Source organism: Aedes albopictus, chromosome 3, assembly GCF_035046485.1.
Source record: "Aedes albopictus strain Foshan chromosome 3, AalbF5, whole genome shotgun sequence".
NCBI classification, from domain to species: domain Eukaryota; kingdom Metazoa; phylum Arthropoda; class Insecta; order Diptera; family Culicidae; genus Aedes; species Aedes albopictus.
The window spans coordinates 20479475-20492853 of NC_085138.1; the positions used below are offsets into that span (position 1 = coordinate 20479475).

At 39.7% G+C, this 13379-nt stretch overlaps 1 protein-coding gene across 1 annotated transcript in view; it reads left to right on the forward strand.

The window, feature by feature from the left end:
* LOC115262094 (sodium-coupled monocarboxylate transporter 1) overlaps positions 1-13379 on the forward strand; it is a 31906-nt gene that overhangs the window by 7090 nt on the left and 11437 nt on the right. Inside the window, exons 2-6 of the mRNA XM_029864073.2 lie at positions 5659-5818; positions 12666-12731; positions 12801-12852; positions 12951-13018; positions 13211-13365. Coding sequence (XP_029719933.1) covers positions 5659-5818; positions 12666-12731; positions 12801-12852; positions 12951-13018; positions 13211-13365 — 501 coding nt within the window. The remainder of the gene's footprint in view (positions 1-5658; positions 5819-12665; positions 12732-12800; positions 12853-12950; positions 13019-13210; positions 13366-13379) is intronic.

Consider the following 13379-nt stretch of genomic DNA (forward strand, 5'->3'; position numbering starts at 1 on the left):
ATGGGAATCTCAGAAGAAATTCTTGGAAGAATCCCAGAGAATTCTAAATAATGTCCCAGAAGAATCTCATCAGAAGTACCCTGGGAATCACAAAAACTGCTGGAAGAGTCCTGGAAAATGTTTGTGTAGAAACCTAGAAGAAATTCCTGGAAGAATTCCTGTGCCACATGCAAGTCATAAATCAGCACACTTTCCCACGCACGTGTACCCCACATTATGAACTACCCTCTAGCGTGCGCAGCTTATTCTTTTTTCTCACTCACTCACGTAAACAAACACGCGAAAGAAACAGATAATAGAGGGGGCACTTTGTCCCTCTTTTATCCCGCTCTTTCTTGCGTTCAACAAAATGGATGAGCGAGCAAAAAGAAAAGGCCGCGCACGTAAGTGGAACTACCTATGAAAAGCCGATGTTTTTTTTCTAAGTCCGGATCGTAAATAACAAGCGATGAAACGGCAAGGCCTTAAGAGAGTTGGATATTCAAATTTTGAAAAATTCATTGATATTCGAGCCACTAATATATATTTTCCTGGTTTGATCTTATTATCTAAAATATATTTCAAAAAGAACTTTTGAAATCACGCCGAGGACCTGGGATCGAATCCCACTCCCGACAAACTCACAAAATGTGAGTTCTTCCTTCGGAAGGGAAGTAAAGCGTGGGTCCCGAGATGAACTAGCCCAGGGCTAAAAATCTCGTTAATACAGATAAAAAAAACTTTTGAAATCGCATTTTGACATCCCAGTACAAAATCCGTCGAGGAGCAACAAATTGCTCCTATACATATGTTACGGGACGGACGGGTTTTATAAAAATATCTCTCCAGTCCAGACAAACTCGCCTTTTTGGTGGAGTAAGCTTCAAGTTATAATAAATTTTATTCATTAATTGCATGATTTTTAACAAATTTAGGTTAACTTACAGTTTTTAGTTTTCTTCGTGTCTGCCCGTCGTTTGCAACTATTTTGTTCTTCAATGTTTTGTGTTTAGCTGTAGGTAATTTGAGTTTAGTTTACAATAAATTTTCACGTATTCTTTCTATGGTTTTCTGTGGTTCTGTGTCATAGGATTAGGTGGGTTATTGTTCTATTGATTGTCATAGTGTCATAGTGTCGGTAGTTGGTAGCGCATCTACTTGGGCGGTACTGAACGCCATGGGTTCGGTCGCGTACAACATACTTACTTTCAATCCTGGGCACCCACGGTGGTGCAGAGGGCCGAATAGAAAGATCTCAATCCTTGGCGATTGCCAGCCATCGCTTTAACCTGTGGCCAGGTCAGATTTCTGTCGACTTCCTTTATTTCCTTATTGTGGCTGCGCCGCAATGAGCCTCTGGGTCTGCCTCTTCTACGATATCCTGCTGGGTTCCAATGTAACCGACCCACCTTCTACTTGCGCCCCTGCCGATATCGGCTTTTGGAGACATCTACGATAGAGCTCCACGTGGAGATCCAATTGTGAGGTCACCATTCTTGAATTATATATCGCAGCCATCTATTGATGAAGACCTGCAGCCGTTGAGTGTTCTCCACTGCTACACACCAAGTTTCACTGGCGTACAGCATGAAAGAGTTGAAAATTCGGATTTTGGTGCGTCAACTAATCTGCTTGTTTTTCCATATATTTCTTAAACTAGCAAAAGCAGCACTCGCCTTCTCGAACCGTGTCGATCTTGGTGCAATTTTCCATTTGGCTACCAAAACTTGTAATATTTTAAACATTCTCCAGTGCTTGCTCTGCCCGTAAAGGCCCGGGAACCTATTTAAAAATCAATTTGATATTTGTATGGGAGCGATTTGATGAATCACCCCTCGTCGCATTTTGTACTGGGCGGAACTTTCAAACAGTTGCCCAGCTGTCGAAAGGTGATTTCTAAAATTTAGAAAAAAAAATAATCAATGATTTTATATTTTTAAACTAAAGAGCACCTTTTTCTGAGCCACTATGATTTTGTTCAGATTTTTAGAACTTTATTTTGATACCTAAAATCAATTCCAAAGAGGTTTTTCCAAATTTCCTTTTGATAGCTGGGTAACTGTTTGACAGCTCAGCCCAGTACAAAATCCGATTGATTCATCAAATCGCTCCCATACACATTTCAAATGGATTTTTAAATAGGTTCCCGGGCATTAATATTCATGAAACTTTGGATCTCGGCTCAGTTTGACATGCAGATTCAGAATATGGAATTACACTCCCGATCAAAAGTTTGGGGTCACCCCCTCAAAAACATGTCACTTTTTTAGGCCCATATCTTCGCCAATTTGCGTCCGATTTCAAAACCCTAGGTCTCATTCAAAAGATAATAAGTCAAAGAAACTTTGAACATGATTTGAAAAAAAAACTGTTTCGAAAAATTTTGTATGTAAACTTAACCCAAAGTTGCCAAATTTTCTAAAAAATTAATAAAAACTTACGGCAGTGTTGCTGGAAATTGGGTCGACCAAATTTAAAGATAAGAGCGGTACCCATTTTCTATTAGCTTTCAACTGCTTTTCACAGAATTTAGCTAAAAAAACTAGAAAAAAAAGTTATTGAGTAAATTAACTCTTCATGTCATCGACCAAAAGTTTGGGGTCACTATCGTAAAACATGGAAAAGTGATTTGTTGATATCTTTGTCATCTTCCATTCAATTTTAATTCTTCTTGGCTTATTTGAAACAAAATAAATGATACTTACTGCGTAGACATTGAACCAGACATATTTGTTGAAATTTACATACATACTAAAACTTAACGTAAAGTTGCCTCATTTTTTGAAGTGTGGTGAAATGTGTTAACTTTACATAACATTTTTATATACAAAAATCGTTTAAGACATCAAACGTAAATTTGGTAATTATCTTTAGAATGAGCCAAAAAGCATTAAAATTGAACTATAGATGACGAAGATATCACCAAATCACTTTTCCATGTTTTACGAAAGTGACCCTAAACTTTTGGCTGATACATCAGATTGAGGGGTGACCCCAAACTTTTGGTCGATGACATGAAGAGTTAATTTACTTAATAACTTTTTTTTAGATTTTTAGCTAACTTCTGTAAAAAGCAGTTGAAAGCCAATAGAAAATGGGTTATATTACCGCTCTCATATTTTAATTTGGTCGACCTAATTTCCAGCGACACTGCCGTAAGGTTATATTCGTTTTTTTTTAAATACAACTTTGAATTAAGTTCACACAAAATTTTTTGAAAAAGTTTCTTTTCAATCATGTTCAAAGTTTCTTTGACTTATAATCTTTCGAATGAGACCTAGGGTTTTGAAATCGGACGCAAATTGGCGGAGATATGACCCTAAAAAAAATGACATGTTTTTGAGGGGGTGACCCCAAACTTTTGATCGGGAGTGTATGTTAACACCACTAAAAACGCTAATTCTACTAAATTTATGCATAACAAGGTTGAAATGCTAGCGTGAAAACAATGATAAAAGAAATTTAAATAAAGTAAAACAAATATTTTCAAGGGTGTATTCGCGGCATTAGATACCAGATAAATATTGCTTTTTTTTCACTGAAAATGTTTGTTGCGTCGCCGAGTCACATGACGTTTTCTTCCAGCGAAGGCTTACGCGATTCAGCAAATCGTCAAATTCCACACTAACACAGCAAAAAAAAGGTAAACAATAACATAAAACATATGCTTTGTCAGCGAAATGCTCTATTTCCATGGCAACAATTAACTTAAGAAGAACTTTGTAAACTTCTTTTGTTCTCTCGTAAATGGATAGTCTAGCAGTAGGTTTCATGAGCCTTTTTTGGACAACACAATGTCGCCGGATCTGGCGCTGGGCCTTCGGCGCGGAAACCTAAAGGTGGGAATAAAACTAAGGGGTTTGCACGCAATAGTAGAAATTCATGCAAGAGTTCATAAAGAAACTAGCAAAAAAAAATCGAGGAATGTCTAGAAAAAATGTAGCGCAATCGGTGGTCTAAAGATTTTTTTTGGTGAAAAATGCACACTTAACAAAAACTCGTTCTAAAGTAACATCAACCTCATGAGTTCATATTTCGGAAAAAAAACCCTCAATTCTTCCAGAATTTAATAAAAATTCTTCAAAATGTTTTCAAAAGCTTTATACAGAAAAAAAAACAAACTTACCAAGAACTCTGCAATTGACAGTTTTGGAGTTCCTCTAGAATTCAGTCGAAGATTTTCTTCAGGGTTTCCGATAATTTTTGCACAAAAAAACATAAACGTTAATATGATTTGAAGGCAAAATTTAAAATTGTATAAATAGCTGGACAAATAGTTGCAGTCTTTCTCAAAGGAATCGCGACATATCACATACATCTTGCCAGCAGACACTAATTTGGAATTCTTATGACAAAAATCAAATGATTAGAAGTTTCTTGCACAACTTATTTCTCGTTTCACATTTTTTTTCCGTGAAGTGAAATTTTGTGGAGGCTCTTGAAATGTGGGGCACTGGCTGTCGGGCTGCGACTTCGGCTCCTCATGTTTTTGTTCGCTCTATCGCAGCTTTGGCGTTCTTTCGCTTGTCTATCTTTCTCCAGGTGTCCTCTGTGATTCATTGCTTTCTAAGGATGCGTATCTCAACCAAATTATTCTCGCTGGAGGCGATGAAGCCATTCTCGGTCGGCGCTACGTTTTTCCGCATATCGTGGAGGCTCCGTATCTTTTTTCGTCTGATGCAAATGTGTTCGATTTGATTTTCCGTGACTCCATGACGCGAGACTCATGTTACTTTGTACACTGGTCAATGATCAAAGAACTATCCCCAAATCACTATGTCATTATTGTCACAATTCTCTGAAAACGGATTTCCGTTCTCGCTCATTTATCCGAGGCCATGACGTGTACATAGTCCGAGTTTTCGAAACCAACCTTCGCGTTGAGCTTGCCCACGAGGATCTTGTTATCACCTTTTGGAATCTTATCCACTACAGCATTCAGTCGGCTGCAAAAGTTCTCTTTGTCATGCATTTCTGCAACATCGCGCAGTGGGAAAAATCGACCCAAAAACGGATCTTTCAACGCCGCTGGTTTCGGTACGTGAAGTTGACCATTTCTGACGTAAAAAAGTGCGAGAAATCGATTGGTAAATTCATTCACCGCACGGCACGCGAAATGGTCCATTTTGCCCCATTTTGGCATTTTTTATATACAAAAAGAGAATCGAAATGTACTTTCAAACAACTAACACGACTGTAGATCATTGAAAATAGCTGCAGGTGTAATTAGAGGTTAATAGAAATCATAAACATATTTGAAAGATGTTTCCTGATTATGATTGGATGCCGCTGCCTATCAGTGTTATTCAAAGTTCGGTCTACGGACTCCGCTCAATCCTAGAATTTCAAACTTCATATAGGGGAAATTACCTATTCTCGGCCGTTTTGTTCTCTTCGTCTTGGGGGTTTTTTTGAACCCTATTGAACTCAAAGTTGGCCTCAAATCCTTCCCAACTAAGCTGAATGATATGGCCGCGTTTCAGGCAATTTGGTTGACAAAAACCCCCCATGACGAAGAGAACAAACCTGCCGATAATACCCAATATCACCCTAGCATGCTTCATTGGCAAACTTCATGATTTTGAATGCATAGCAGTGGGAGCACCTCTCTACATTAAGTCTCTGCATTAAGTCCTTAGTCCTGAACCCATCTAAACTTTAGTTTGTTTCTTGTTTCAGCTTCATATCCGGTATTACATTGCTGGGATTACCGACAGAAGTCTACTCATTTGGCATACAGTACGTCTATGTATCGCTTGGCGTCATCACCATGGGTTTCGTCATGGGATTCATCTACTTGCCCGTGTTCCACAAACTGAACATCACGTCAACATATGAGGTAAGCAAAAAACGACGGCATGGGCAGTTAACATACATCTGAATTTTACCAAAACGTGATGTCATACTACATCTAAACGTTTATCTAATTGAAGGTAATTTACAATTTTTGACCACTGAAATAAATCATGAAGGTACACATTAACGCGACGATAAAACAAATCGTAACAAGCGTCATTCATTGCTGTTTCAGTTATGTTATCCATATTGTTCTCCTAGCACATGTTGCTCAGCAACGATAACGACGACGACGAGACATCCTCATATGAAAGCGCAAAACAGTCGACTCGGTTTTCAGAATGGGATGGTACAACGATTTCGGGATGCATCAACATCCCCCCTAAAGACGAAATATTGTACGGCAAAATGCTTGTACTAGTGGTAATTCATTCATTATCTACTACAAGCATAGAAACGAACGAGAGCGAAAGTTAACCAACCTTTTTATAGCGTTTATTCACGGTACTATACAGTTGATCATTGTTTTGTCGCACGTGCTCGGTGTCTCCCCCCCATACAAAAGGCAATCATAGTAAGCGCCGTGGCGCACTGATTACGTTTCTACAGGTTTCTACCTTTCTACAGTACCGCAGTTTGCTAAGTTTTTCAGTTTCGTAGGTCATTTTTTGTTTTCGACAAGCAGAAGTAAAGGCTTAACTCATTAGTCTATGGCTTGACTCAAAGGTAATCATCGAAGCGACTATTTTCACTGTTTCCAGAACATTAATAGTTATTTATGTGACGAGTTGCAAAAAGTTGATTTTTTCAGCACGAGTCGTACATTTATCCAACGAGGCTTGCCGAGTTGGATAAATACGAAGAGTGCTGAAAAAATCAAGTTTTGCAACGAGTGGCATACAAAATTTTATGCAATATTTTTTTCATTATACAACTCATTTGAGTTGCATAATGTTCATAATGCAACTCAAATGAGTTGCATTATGAACATTATGCAACTATTTTTCATTATGTAACTCATTTCAGTTGCATAATGAACCAGTTCGGAAAAATTTACCATTATGATACCAAAATGAGTTAAATAAAACAGAAATTATGATACTGAATTGCATAAACTAATTTATTGGGATCGAAGTACTTACCTTACCGATCATGCTAAGGCCGGGGTGGACTCTGATGTACATTAGAGTGGGTCATTGTTGATATGGAAAAATGAAAAATTCAATGGTATCCCATCAGATCAAAGCTTTTTTGATCCCATTTTAGGACCCAAATAAGTGTGCAAAATTTGGGCACGATCGGTTATGTCTACGTTTTGCGCATCGTGTTTGAAATTTGTATGGGGTTTTACATGGGAAAACACACGTTTTTGTATTTCTTTCATAACAAGCTCGAATTTTTCTAAAACCGTGTAACCGATAAAGTGAAAACATAGCCTAGGGTGTCCTGAAAAACTTTTTCGAAGACCGCGAAGTGATCTGATGCTTATGAAAAAAAGTTATAGCGTTGGCATTACTTGGCGAAACAGCATGATTTTGTTGTTATTGTTATTCCTTTACATAACATAACATAAACATAAACACATGCATGCGGTTCGTTGGTTGTAAATATTTTCTCAATCATCGGATCACTTCGCGGTCTTCAACAGTTTTTCAGGACATCCTAGGCTTTCATTTAACAGTATCAGTTAAAAAGTTTCAGACAAACTTTTTCAACTTATGGCTAAAATTCAAAAAAAGTATGTTTTCCCATACGAAATCACATACTAATTTCAATTGCAATGCGCAAAGTGTATACGCAACCGATCGTGCTCAAATTTTGCACAGATACTCAGGACCCGAAACGGAACCAAAAAAAGCTTTGATCTGAGAAAACGGTTCCGTTGACCCACACTAATTGTACATGGTAGTCGTCTCCATTCCACTCGGTCCATGGCTGTTTGTCTCCAGTTCCGCGGGTCCGCAGATCGTCCTCCACTTGATCGACCCTTCTAGCTCGCTGCGCACCACGTCTTCTTGTACCGGTCGGATGACTCTCGAGAACCATTTTAGTCGGGTTACTATCCGACATCCTGATGACGTGACCCGCCTACCGTAGTCTCCCGATTTTCGCGGTATGGACGATGGTTGGTTCTCTCAGCAGCTGATGCAGCTCGTGGTTCATTCGCCTTCTCCAAGTCCCGTCTTCCATCTGCACTCCGCCGTAGATGGTACGCAACACCTTCCGTTCGAAAACTCCAAGGGCGCGTTGGTTCTCTGCTCGTAGACTCCATGTTTCGTCGTGCCCATAGAGGACTACCGGCTAATCAGCGTTTTGTAGATAGTTAACTTCGTGTTACGGCGAACATTATTCGATCGTTGAGTTCTGCGGAGTAAAAACAGACCCCCTCAACTTTCATTGATATCTGGAAACACAAATTCAGCGCCATCAGTAAGCTTGCGGAAGAATATAGAATCAAAATAGCGGGATAGGGGTTGGAGTATGCCTTGCTTTTGGTGGTTGCTAACATAAAGTTGCTCATAAACAGCATTGTTTTTTAGTTGTTAAGCGTTTGAGCTCCGGAGGAAAGAAAAGTTTTGTAAATTCACATCATTTTAATAATTTTGCTTTTAGAAAGCTTTTAATTTTATAATCATTTTAGGCATATGCTTAACCCTCTAATACCCAAATTTTTGATTTTGATCTAAATATCATTTTACGTCATCTAAAATCGATTTAAACATGTTTTGGAAGATGATTCTTTTGAATTCTCGATTTCGTGAAATTCAGTTTATGATTTTTCTAATTTTTATTTTTGAACATCCCCACACTTTTATATTTTTCCTGGAAGCCAATTTGGGGAACGGATTTTTTGGGATGAAAACATTTTGAGATTTTATGATTATTGTTGAAATATTATTATTTTAATTTTTTTTCACAGAAAATGTTATTTTCCGTCTAATTTTAAGGAAAATAATTTTAGAGTGTATTCGATTCCCTTAAACTATTGAGCAAGGATAGAATGATTCGGGAAAAATTTAAAATATGTTAATTGTAGCGATTCAATACAAAATAAACAATGACTTCTAAAAGGTGACCAAAACATCAATTTTTCAATGATTTAAAAAAAATGTAAATACGCTTTAACATACACCAAAAATTATTTTGAGATATACAGAACAGTCCTAAATATGAGCCAAAAATATAAAAAAAATGATTTTCTACGAAACAAAAATTACAAAAATGCTCAAACTATACCCCGTCTAAAGGCGGGATTGGGTATTAGAGGGTTAAGGGTCTATCTATAAAGACAGCAATGTTCTTTTTGAGGGAATTGAAGTCTTATCAACACGAGAACGGGTTGCGGCGGATCGTTCTGGCAATGTAGAAGTGACCTAAAAGCAGCACCAGATGACCTGTGAAATTGATAAATCCATAAAATTCAGAACTACCCAAGAACGCAGAAGTTTAAATCAATATTACTCTAAACATTTCCTTATAATGTGAAATGGAAAACTGAAAATAAATGTTGAAAACGCTTTTATTTTGCTATTCGTTATGTGTGAGATATGAAATCTTTAATATTTTTCTCGCTACGTAAACTATTCGAATCAAATTCAATCATTCAACAAACTGTACTTCAAAATCACAGTTTGTTCCAGGTATTGAAGGAATCAGTCGCCGATTATTCATATGGGCTTATTATCGTAAAGCGGTTCCGTTTCTACCATGCATTTCGAAAAGATAATTTGGGGTGATTCCAGCAGATTTATTAGGAAAATATTTCCGCCATTTCCATCGTCGTTTCCGATATTTTTGTTCAAAAGCATTCAAATAGAATCTATCAGCCTTGCTTTTGGAACTTCTTTAATAATCAGGCATCATCTGGATACGAGTGATTGCAATCATTGCCTGGAGCCATCCGATTTCAAATTTAATAGATCTTCACTGATAGATTAGTTAATAACTCTTAATAACGGGGGTTTGCAGCCAGAGGCAATTTTATCCGAGCAAAACCTGCATTGCCACAATCGTATTAAGTCCAAAATCTGACAGAATTCGACCGGTTCAAAACAAACCAATTATCATTTTGCTTCATGTAAAATCTTAGCATGCCTTGTTACATATTTCTTTATAGTTCTATATTGTTCCCCTGCGTGGCAGCACAATCACAAAAAAGGCATGTTTCCTATGATTTATATGGGGACCCCTCTCACATGGCCATCTTGTTAATCGGATATCTTTGGTAAAAAGTAAGCACGATTTCCTGCCACAATGCGCCTCTGAATTTCTCTGCTGGTGTCGTTGTCGGCGGTCACCAGTGAGCCCTAGTACATGAATTCTTCAACCGCCTCGATTTCATCACCGTCGATATAAATTCGGGGTGGCGGGCGCGGTGATTCCTCCCTGGAGCCCTTTGCCATCATGTACTTTGTCTTCGACACATTAATGACTAATCCGATTCGCCTGGCTTCACTCTTTAGTCGGATGTACGTTTCCGCCATCGTCTCAAATTTACGAGCAATAATATCAATATCATCAGCGAAACCAAGCAGCTGAACGGACTTCGTAAAAATCGTTCCACTCGTGTTTATCCCCGCTCTCCTAATTACACCCTCTAAAGCAATGTTGAACAGCAAGCCCGAAAGACCATCACCTTGCCGTAACCCTCTGCGATATTCGAAGGGACTCGAGAGTGTCCCTGATACTCGAACTACGCACATCACTCGATCCGTTGTCGCCTTGATCAACCGTATCAATTCGCGCATGATCTGCCATAGCTGTTCTCGATCGATTGTATCATACGCCGATTTGAAATCGATGAACAAGTGATGTGTGGGCACGTTGTATGCGCGGCATTTCTACAACACCTGGCGGATGGCGAACATCTGGTCCGCTGTAGCGCGTTCACCCATAAATCTAGCCTGACGAACTCTCTAGTAATCGGTGATAGACGGCGGCATAAAATTTGAGAGAGTACCTTGTAGGCAGCGCTCAGTAGTGTGATCGCGCGGTAGTTCCCGCAATCCAACTTGTCGCCCTTTTTGTAGATGGGACACATGATACCTTCCATTCACTCCTCCGGTAATACTTCCTCCTCTCAAATCTTGGTAATGACCCAGTGTAGTGTTCTCACCAGTGCTGCTCCACCGTATTTTAGAAGCTCGCTTGGTAGTTGATCTGCTCCAGTGGCTTTGTTGTTTTTCAACCGGCCAACCTCCTCCTCAATCTCGTGGAGGTTTGGCCCCGGAAGTATTTCATCCTCCGTACGTACTCCTGGATCTGTTATCACGTCACCTTTTCGGTTCTTCCTGCTTCTTCTTCCTCCGGAAGACTGAGTTCTGCCTGTTTCGCGCCTGTCTATAATGTGCCTCATTATTGTGGATGAGGAACGCAGGAGCATAGAAGGAAGTTCATTGAAATCGAGTCTCCGGAATGGATCGAGCAGGGACCTGAGCGGGTGCCAGATTCAGATTGTAATATGGACGAACCAGAAAAAGTAGGCAGTGAATCGACTTCGGGTGAAGCAATGACTCTGGCAGAGCCTTCAGAGGGCAGCTCATCGGGTAACGGCTTTGAAGACGTCGACAAAAATGAAGGCTTACTCAAGGCTTACTCCACTTCAATCAGTAAACCCAGCTATCCTATGGAGGGAAGAGTGCTCCAACTTCGTGAAGCACTGGATCACGACAGGATCGGAAACACTGGATAGAAGCAGTGCGACAGGTGATAGAACACCTGAGTACCAGAAGTGCTTCCAAAGGATCGAAAAGCTATCCAGAATAAGTAGGTTTTCCAAACCAAGCGAGATTACGATGAACGGGTTGAGCAGTAGATACAAGGCTCGTTTAGCCGTCAAAAGATGTTCACAGTGGCCGTGGATGGATTTCAAAGAAGCTTACGAGTTGTACATGGAGCAGCTTGAGATTTCCAGCGTAACTTCTTTAAATATATGTCGACTGAAGAACGCACTTTACGGCCTTAAATAATCCAGTTCAATATAAAATAAGCAGCTGAATGCAGCTCTCCGAGAAGTCGGAATGCAACAAAGCGGTCGGAAGTGGATGCGTGCTTTTATAAGTATACTTCAACGTTGAGGATAACGTGTCTCTGAAACCGGCCTTCTGATATGATGGGATATATCTTGACTATGCAAGGTTGTACCGACTTTTCGAACCCTCTAAGCAGAATACCCTCTTTGAATGAGTGTATCTGTTTCGTACCTTTTAATTCCGCCCTATATATATAGAACTAGTCAAGAACCGGACGTAGCATCCTCGTGCCAAACACGTGGATATACGATATCACTTTATGCGGACTTAAGGAGTCATGACAGCTTTCCAAGTTACGGTAAAGATGGGCGTAGCCGGGAATAATGACATTTGTGCTTTTGGTATTCTTGCATAAGATTGGAGCAAAGCTAACTCCCCGGCCTTGTTCCGAAAAGCAATCCGAGCAAGATTAGCAAAAGGTACATAAATGTTGTTAGTATCCAATCTACGAAGTATACCGTAACTACGCTAACGCTAACGCTAACTTAAGGAGTCATGACAGCTTAAGATGAGTACGGGGCAAGGAGATATAGAGGAGAGATCATGGGAGATTATAATCCCCCAGGTTTCAGAATGATTTCAGAGATGGACTGGAGTTTCGAGAGCGTCTCTTCATTAGGCAAAAGATCATTAGGTCAAATGGACATTAAACCGAGTGGTGTCTAAAATGGAGCCCTCTTAACCCGGGAGCGATCGCGTCGAGTACTGAGTACACGCATCATTAACAACGCACTCTTGTGGTACACAGCGTAAGCGTGGTGTCACTGAGGGTGGTCGAAGACACGACTGCTCGAGGGTTAAGTTGGAAATATTTTGTAAACACTCATGACTGCATTTTCTTTTCTTATTTTCCGTCAGTATCTGGAAACTCGTTTCGATCGACGCTTACGGATGTTCGGATCCGTAATGTTCACCATCATGAATGTAAGTCCTTCGAACTTTTTGAACAGTTCCTGAAATAGTCATCTAAAACCTGATTTTTTAATGTTCCAGATTGGTTATCTTCCGATCGTTATATACGTTCCGGCACTGGCATTCAACCAAGGTATGAATCAAAAATATTCTGATCGTGCAGCATACTAGTGGTGATTGTACGAGTTCCAACCTATAATTGACCTTAGCTATTTCTATGTTTCCCAATAGTGACCGGCGTCAACATCCATGTGATCACTCCTATTGTTTGTATCGTCTGTGTGTTCTACACCTGTGTGGTAGGTGTCTGTCATTGTCTGTCTGTAAATGTATGAATATAAGACATTTTTTTTCGAATCGTAGATTTCTCTAGGACATACAACCTGTTGCATGAGACTTAGAACTTGTTAGTGCATGAACATCTAGAAAGGGTATGATTGCATGAAACAAAAAATGGTGGATCTTACAATATGGCGGCTCGGTATTTTCAGGGTGGACTGAAGGCTGTTGTCTGGACTGATGTCGTGCAGACCTTTTCCATGTTCGGTGCGTTGGTTCTGGTCGCCGTCAAGGGAACCATTGATCTAGGAGGCTCGGATGTTGTGTTCCGAAATGCGTGGGATACGGGACGCCTGGAGAGACCCAAGTATGCTGTTAATT